This window comes from Micromys minutus (assembly GCF_963924665.1).
Source record: "Micromys minutus genome assembly, chromosome: 29".
Classification (NCBI taxonomy): Eukaryota; Metazoa; Chordata; class Mammalia; order Rodentia; family Muridae; genus Micromys; species Micromys minutus.
The window spans coordinates 6,443,746-6,452,651 of NC_137964.1; the positions used below are offsets into that span (position 1 = coordinate 6,443,746).

Genomic DNA, 8,906 nt, shown 5'->3' on the forward strand with positions numbered 1-8,906 from the left:
GAGCACAGCAACCAACTCTTAGAAGACCAATTGATTTAGTCACATTGCCTAGACACACTCGGTGGCTTTGCCCTCGGTGTCTAGGTATTTACTCTGTCAAAATCCACCAATGTATACTCTTTCTGTTGGGAATCCTACGAAACTATTCCTCCTCACCAGTCTAGACATGATTTATTTAGTGTCTGCTCCAGATCAACACCTGGGTAATTGCCTCCCACATGTCCAGGCCCCGATAATGAGCCCCTCGGCTGTGGTCCCCAAGGATGCCAGTTATATCAGCCTCACCCAGAACTTGTTAGAAAAGCAAGCTGTCAGTGATGGGGAGATGGCTCAGGTGGCAAAGCCCTTGCTGCTCAATCCTGAGGACTTTAATCAAAGTCTCTAAATGGCTGAGTCATCTCTCCAGCCCTCAAGTTGTGATTCTCAACCTGAGCTGGCTACTGGCATGCTCTTGCATTTAAGATGGTCAGTGCTCAGGTCCCATCAAAAACATGGGGTAAACTAGTTAAGGGTGCAGAGACAGTAAGCAGAGTCCTGTGGCTCCTAAAGTAGACTAACAGCCCAGGCTGAGGAACAGGGCTCTACCCTAACAAAGATTCTCCAGTGATCCTTTGGCGGACTAAGTCCTCATTATTTTGCTCAAAGTGGTCATGAATTCGAGTGATTTTGTATGTGTGTATAAGAGAGCCAAGGCTTTTGGGTCATACCAGGTTCACTTGAGGCCTCTCTCAACAAAAGAATCTGGTAATTGTTATAGCTTTGCCTCTGTGGACTACATGGGTGGGTCTGTGGCTTGAAAGGAAATTCCATGTAGACCCCACCCATGCAATGGAAGGATGGACCTGCTGGCACGTGCCTGGGAGCAGTGTGAATATCTGTGAACAGTCTCTAATGTGATTCCAACACACTGGCCTCCCAGCCAGGGGGAGAACATGGGGTCTGGCAGCCACAGTAGCAGGCAGTGATACCCCCACTTTGCAGCCAAACATTCTGGAAAATGGTACTGAGCAACCTCTGGTGTTCATTCCAGGGTTTGGAAGCAAATGCCTCATAGAGCTTCGTTTCTTGTTAAAGCTTGGGTGGTTAATGCCGTTCTTACTGTGGTCCGCCAAATCCATGTTCAAGACATTGATCATTTGGTTAGTTATGGCTTCCTTAGGATGACAACTATTGGTTTTGATTGGAGGGCCGAGCTAAGCCTGAGTCTGTGTAAAAGAACTAGGAACAGGATGCAGGAGTCCCACTGGCCATAAGACCCATGTGGGAACCAGGAAAGGCTTGTGGCTAGCCTGGCCTCTGTCTCTTAGTCACACATCCAAAGGCCATCACTAAGGCGTGAGGGCGGAGAAACTGGACCCTGGTCCTGGTGATGACCACAAAGCCCTCACTAAATCCATGTTTCTCCACTTCAAATGTGAAAATAAAAAGCACCCGGGGATTTAAAAAAATGACCGATTCTGATATACGATGCACGTCTGTGTATACGTGTACACTGATGCTGTTGGCTATAAAACATGTTATATTAAGAAGAATGTTAGAGTGTGCTGTGAGCATGTTCAGGGTTAGGGGTAGGGTAGAAAAAAGGACCAACTTTATCTCAGACCACAGATACAGATTTTTTTAAATTCAGTGATGGGGGTTAGAGAGGTGGTCCAGAGGTTAAGAGCACTGGTCGTTCTTCCAGAGGACCTAAGTTCAATTCCTAGCACCCACATGGTGGCTCGCAAACATCTGTAACTCCCATTTCAGGGTATCTGACACCCTCACACAGACATACATACAGGTAAAACACATGAAATAAAAGCAAATATATAAATAATATAAGCAAAAAAATAAACTCAGAGATTGTAGTTTTATTATCAGTTATCTGGTTCTTTCTTTTCGTGTAATGTTTTAATCTAAAAAACTGATGTGTAGGGCTGGAGAGATGGCTCACTGGTTAAAAGCACTGACTGCTCTTCCAGAGGTCCTGAGTTCAACTCCCAGCAACCACATGGTGGCTCACAACCATCTGTAGTGGGGTCTGATTCCCACTTCTGGTGTGGGAGAAGACAGAGCACTCCTATACATTAAATAAGTAAGTAAATCTTATTTAAAACGGATGTGCATGTGTCTGCGTGTCAGCCCTGTGTGTGGGGTCTTTCAGAGACTGGAAGAAAGCACTTGATCTTTGGGAGCTGGAGGTGGTTGTGAGCTGCCCCACATGGGTACTGCAACTGAACTCTGCTCTCCGGGAGAGTAACTGCTCTTAGTCACTGAGTCATCGCTCTAGCCCTTAATTTTCTTTTAATCGTTAGGTGAGAAAATAATCACATGCTTATGGGGTAAGGTCCTATGTGCATACAGCTATTGGGAACAAGGCCCATTAAGTAATCCCAGAGGCCCAGTGGGCAGGCAAGAACACATGAATAAACAGGATTAAAGAATTAAAGCATCCTTGACTCTAAGGGGTGTCTGTGAGAGGGCTGTGTGGTGATCTACTCATTTATCCTCTCCAGCAACATTTCTGAAGGATCAAAGAACTTAGACACAGGCTCCTCTCCAGAGAGGAAAGGCACAGGCAGCTAACATACAAACAGTGCAGATGAGAGACCTACAGGAAGCTGCATACTCAGGTCCCAGGAGGGCAGGGAGAAGCCCTTATTCTGTCCGGTGCTACCAGGAGGAGCTGCCCTGCTGTCCTGGGTTTCTCTGGTAGGGAGGGAGGGATTGAAAAGGAGGCCAGTGATCTCCAAAAGGGGGCCAATCTGATGTCGCAGCAGTAGGAAGAGAGGCAGAGTTAACGTAGGTGGGACAGAAGGTGGAGGTACCAAATGACAGATTAAATCACCATCATAAACTACAGCTATTCCAAAGAGGGAGCCCAAGAGCTCACAAGGAAAATGAACCTTCTCATAAATACCTTCATGTGCTACTAAGCAGCTGTAGTTTTTAATTTTGTTTGTTTGTTTGTGTTTGTGGGGGTTTTTTGTTGTTGTTTTTGGTTTTGGTTTTTTGAGACCCTGTTTCTCTGTCGGGACTGGCTGTCTTGGAACTCACTCTGTAAACTGGGCTGGTCTTGAACTCACAGAGATCAGCTTGCCTCTACCTCTTGAGTGCTGAGATCAGAGGTGTGTACCACCGGGCATTGATGTTCTTAATTTAACTCCTTCCCACACGAGCTTTCACAGAAGACAGTCTCATGGTTAAGATGTTGGGAGGGTCGCTCAATGGTAGGGCCGTTGTTGAGCTACTGATATTTGATCAAATCCTAGATTTGATCCCCAGCACCGAAAAATATTACTACCATGGCTACTATAAATGTAAGTAGATGCCATGGTTTAGAAAAAATGGCTGGAAGTGCTAAGTCCGTAAATGTCTAGATCTCCCCCACGTTGTCCGTGTGGAGGAAACGCACAATAGCAGAAGAAATGTGGACTGCAGGTTGACCTTCAGGATGTCCTCCTGGGTCTGCCACTGGTCAGCTTCGGAAACATCACAGAACCTTCCCCCACTTCCTAAGCTGAGCCCCAAGGAGCTCTCACAACAACTGTGTGAGAGAGAGACAAGAGCCAGTCTCCCTTCCAAGGAGCCTGACATGGAAGACAGGCAGGTTCGCAAAGGCGGATGGGAAATGCCCAGAAATTCTCGACACCCCCCCCACATCCGCCCAACAACAATGCAGGAAATCTTGCTCACTATCTTCTGCAGACGGAGTAGAGCCATTTCCTTAATGAACACCCCCACACACCCCTGACAGTGCTGCATGCTAAGTCGGAGGCTTCTCTCTCCGGTTCCCTCAATTACTCCATTCCTCCCATTTCCTTCCCTTCCTTCAGTCTGGAATAAAGTCCAGCCACTTAATCATCCGTGTGCAGCATCCAAGGAAGCACCGGCAGGGGCCACATCTTTCCTCGGGAGCTGCTCTGCTCCGTTAAGCTCAATCCACACATTTCTCATGCTTTCCGCTACTTGTGGTATAACATATTTGAACTTAAAGAGAGCCTGCCATGATCTTCAAATAGCCTCTTCCTCTATGCACACTCTCACATACATTGGAAAATGGTTCTTAACCTGCGATGACCGCATGTCACCTAGTGTGTGCTGAGCCAGACCCTGCTCACAGGTTCCCGGCTTCTAGAATCTCTTCTTATCCCCAGGCTGAGTCTCACACACAATTAAAAGCATCACAGAAACCACTCTATTGTTTGTTCTCAGCTTTACTGCACAAGCCAGGGTAGAGATTAGCCACAATTCTGTTGTATTACGCCACACAATTGCCTTCCAGGGGACCACTTTTCTAGAGGGAAGGAGGGCAAACGCCACTATAAAGTCTTTTGGGGTATATATATATATATATATATATATATATATATATATATATATATCATTTCAAGCTGTACATTAAACACATTCAAGGATTCAGAAATGTTTCCATAGTTTTTGGAGAGGAAAAAAAAAGTAATTACTCGGTCGGTCTTTTAGAAGCCACAAAAATAGGTTTAGTTATTAAATAGGAGGTTTAGTGGCCTTGTAATTCAGAACAGTTTTTGAACATAGCTGTTTCAAAAACAAACAAAACAAAACAAAACAAAACCCCTAATAGATATTAACTTGTTTTAAGGCAAGAAATAAGGGGTGGGGGCTAAAGTGACAGATATCCTAAGAAGGGTTAATGTGACTTAGTCTCTGTCATAGTTACACATTCTGCTGAGAAAAAAAAAAAAAGAAAAGAAAAAAAGGCTCAAGCTAATGATGTAATGGCTGAGGCATCTGGGATGGCACCCTCCAACAGCCCCCCTCCCCTTGCAAAAGGAAGCCCACTAAAGACCAAGTTAATTGGTTGGTCTAGTACATTCTACCAGAGAAAAGGGTAAGGTGTGGTCCCGGAGAGCAGCACCCAGCTCATCAGCCACGGTGTCAAATGGCTTAGCGCCCATTAACATGCATAAGAACCACAGGGGGCCTGGAAGGCGGAAGGACCCCATTCGGTTTGCTTTGTGGAATTCGGTCACTGAATTTGATAGTTGAAAAGGAGCCTTTGGAAATCAACCATGTTTTTAAGCCAGGTGGTGGCGGCCCACACCTTTAACAAGGAGGAGGTAGAGGCTAGCCTGCTCTACAGAATAAATTCCAGGACAGCCAGGGCCGCATAGAGAAACTCTTGCATAGAGAAATAGAAAAAAAAAAAAAAAAAAAAAAAAAAAAAGAAAGAAAGAAAGAAAGAAAGAAAAAAAAGGAAAAAGAAAAAAAGGAAAAAGAAAAACCCTACATTTTCTAATTTTTTAATTTTTAAAAGAAAAATGCCAATTGGAGGTCATTTGAAAAGAAACTTATAGCCTATTAAAAACTTTTCAACCAGAAAAAAAAAAACCAAAAACTAATGCTGCACTTAAAAAAATACTTAAAAAAAAAAAAAAAAAAAACCCTAGTTCACAGTTTATCTGCAAGATGACTGATCAGTTGGAAAACAACATGCACCTTAAGAGTCCCAAGTAATGACCATTTAAAATATGCAATTTTTGCAAAAGCACAAGTCTGTAAGCCTTGGAGAAAAAAGATAGAAATCACTATGTAAAGCTGTATACGAGAAATGCATTCTATTCAGTTGGGGAATAGGTATTATAACTAGTATTTATTGAGAAGGGACTTCCTGTGTTGTTTCAGGCTGACTTGTTTAGCTCCATACCCAGTGCCTGTGCTTGGTTAGAACTCACCATCCCTCTGCCTTAGGCCTTGAGTTCTCAGAGTACAGACATAGCCCTCGCACCTGGCTGCTATTATCTGCATAATTTTTATTTTAACTCGGAGCTACTATTGGGAATACCACACACACACACACACACACACACACACCAATCCCACAATTTAAATATTTCTAATTTAGTTCTACGGAACTCTAAATGTCAGCTGCTTAAAGAAAAGAAAGGAAGGACAGGAGAGGGGGAGAGGGAAGGATGAAGGGATGGGGAAGGGAAGAGGGGGAGGGAGAGAGAGCGCGGAAGGGAGGGAGAAAGGGAGGGAGAGAGAGAAATCAGTGAGCGAGCGTGAGAAAGCTCGCTGGTGTGATGCTAATCAAAGACGTGGCGCTAAACAAGAGCGTGGTGTAAACCTTGAACAGGAGACTGAACTTTTTTAGAGACAGTGGTCTCGACAGCTACAGAGAGGACCCGAAAGTACTGTAGTTACGGCGTTGGTTACTAATAAGTACTAATAAATATCGAGGCTGTAACACCTGACGGGGCTCAGCGGGCTAGCGGGCGCAAAGCGACTCCGTACCTGCTTCAATCTGCCGCCGCGGTTCTCAACCCCACATAAAATCAGGGGTAGCTAAAACCAACCACGCTTTAAAATTTAAAAGTTAAGACACGTGTGTAAAGCAGACAATCCAATATAACGTGTGTTTCCCCCTCTGTAACGTGGAGGTTTGCAGTAATTTTTAAAGCTAGATTTTGCCTTTATATAATCCTTTATATAATAAACCAGTGTTTAAACTCTAAGCGATTACATTTCCATATAAAAAAAAGAAGCCCTTCAAAAACATTTTTGAAATAGAAAATACAATGACTTATTTAATATCATTATTTTAGAACCTAAACAGCACGTCGAGTTCTGGCTTTGCCACTTCAATCCATTTTAATTATAAACCCGTTCATTACTTTGAAACGAAGTACGGTCTTCTCATTCCAAAAGGCTCATTTTTACTGCCTTTAAAAACCTTGCTGCCTTTCTTTCTGGAGCCACTTCTATTCTACCTGACTCTTTATTCTCTATCTTCTTTCCCAACCACGTTGCTTTAAAGAAAGGCGTTCTGGACTGGCTCTGCGCAAAGGGGCCTCACAGGACCCTTCGCCCCTCCCGCCTAAAGACCTGGAGTTAAGAGTTCCCGAAGGTCCCTCCAGTTTTTTGACCCCTGGATGACAACAGTGTCCACATAAATGCTCCTAAAATCTGCTGGTCCCTTATCGGTTCCCCCACACTTTTCACATCCCAGTGGAGGCTGATTCAGGTGGTTGCCCATACCCCACCTACTCCTTAAACCACAATTTTCGGTCCACGTTGTCAGTCTCCCCCCTCCCCAGATTCATAACCTAAAGGTGGGGCTTAAAATTCCAAAACTTGAAGACTGGACCCTAGGCTGCCCGGTCGCTTTGAGTCACTCACACAGACGACCTGGACCGCACACCCGCCCGCACCCGCGGAGGCCCCACCCGTGAGACAGCGCTCAGCGCACTGCGGGGAAGAAACTCGGCGGGCTGTGCGTGCCCCAACTTCCTCCGGACGGTCCCAAGCGGGTACGGGAATCCGAGCTGGCCCTTTTCTAGGCTCCATCTGCTCGCCGCGGACACCGGACCCCTCCCAAATTTGTCTTCCTTTGCTCTGATGGAGCGTGGAGTAAGATCCTCTTTAACGACTCCTCGGTACAGCCTCAGGCAGCCTCTCTGACATCGAGCTTGCTCCAGACAGCCCTGGAGGACTCAGCCGCAGCCTGGGAGCAGGCTCTGGATGCAGAAAGGTCGCACCGTGTGGAGATCTGCACTCCCAGGGTCTAAGGAGCGAGCGTCTACCCGAGAGCCCGGCAGGAGACTAGCGGCTCTGGGTGCACCCCGCAGGCAATCTGGCTCTGACCCCAGCGCGGAGCTAAGGAGAGTCTGAGAAGTGATGCCAACTTCCAGCCGTGCCCACTGGGGGAGCGGGGGAAAGATGTGTGTCCCGAGGCGTACCCGCTGCTACAAGTGTCCCGGGCTCCCGCCGGAGCTCGCTTCCCGAGTTGCAGTCTCGCTCCCCCGGACCACCCCACGGGCTGCCCATCCCCGCCGAGCTCCAAATCGTGGTCCCTGGCGTGCCTCACCTGTGAGAAGCAGACACCCGAGCAGCGCGCAAGGCAGGACCGCGGTGTCCCAGCAGCTGACCATGGTGAGCGCGACGCGGCCTGCTGGCCCGGTGCCCGCGCTCTCCGAGGCCGACGACGCAGCCGCCCGAGCCGGTCCCCTCCTGCTCCTGATGGCGCCGCGAGAGCTCTTCTCCGCGCCTGCAGCCGAGTGGGTGGCGGGGGGTGGGGATCCTCGCAGTCCCGCGTCCGCTAGCCGCTGAGCTTGAGTCCCAGAGCCCGCTCGGAGCCGCCGCCACCACCACCTCCACTACCTCCGGGGAGTGTCCGCCACCGCGCTCCGAGCCTCCCGAGGACCTCGCTGAAGCGCAGCCGAGGGCGGGGGCGATTTATAACCTTCCCCAGCCCACTTCCTACCCCGGCACCTCCTTCCAGTGACGTCAAGGGGTCCCCCACCCCTCATCCGCCTCCCCACCTACCCTCTTCTTCCTCCCGGAGGGGCGGGGGCCGGCGAGGGCGGGTGGCCTGGGGGCCGGAGCGTGCGTGCGGTGGCGCTAGGCGCGCGGGTCCCCGGGCAGGTTCGCAGGTTCAGGGTCCTTGCTGCGTGCCCTGCTGTCCCCACCCCTCCTGCCCATCGCTCTCAGGAAATCCTTGCCCAGCTCCCTCCACCGGGCTTACTCAGCTCTGGTGACCGCCCGAAACTGAGGAGGGGACCGGCTAAGTGCACCGCCCTGCCCCCGGGGCGGGAAGTCTTATCCTAGGGAAACTGGCCGCGCCCCCGCGACGGTGTCCCTGGCACTGAGGAACGAGGCTCAGTCGAGCCCTCTCCCGAGCGGTCCCGTCGATCCCTGACCCCGCCAGACTGTTCCCAGACGGCGAAGGAAGGCGCCAGAGACCCTCCGCTTAAGGCACTTGGACCCGGAGCCTCCGAAGGAACCGGACGCCTTGCCAGGCACCTTCGGAAAGAGCGCGGGGCCGCGCGGGTCCCAAGGGAGGGAGTCTGTGTCTTTTTCGGCTACATTAATGCACCCGCCCAAGCCATTTCCTCAACCCTCTGCTTCCTAGAAGCAAAACAAGGAATAACATGTTACCTTTT

The 8,906-nt window shown here is 48.9% G+C and overlaps 1 protein-coding gene across 2 annotated transcripts in view; it reads right to left on the reverse strand.

The window, feature by feature from the left end:
- Positions 1-8,166, reverse strand: part of FLT1 (fms related receptor tyrosine kinase 1) — a 161,005-nt gene extending 152,839 nt beyond the window's left edge. For both annotated transcript variants that reach the window (XM_080941158.1, XM_080941157.1), the window contains exon 1: positions 7,832-8,166. In XM_080941158.1, the coding sequence (XP_080797284.1) occupies positions 7,832-7,895 (64 nt within the window). In that variant the 5' untranslated portion in view covers positions 7,896-8,166. The remainder of the gene's footprint in view (positions 1-7,831) is intronic.
- Positions 8,167-8,906: the final 740 nt, after the last annotated feature.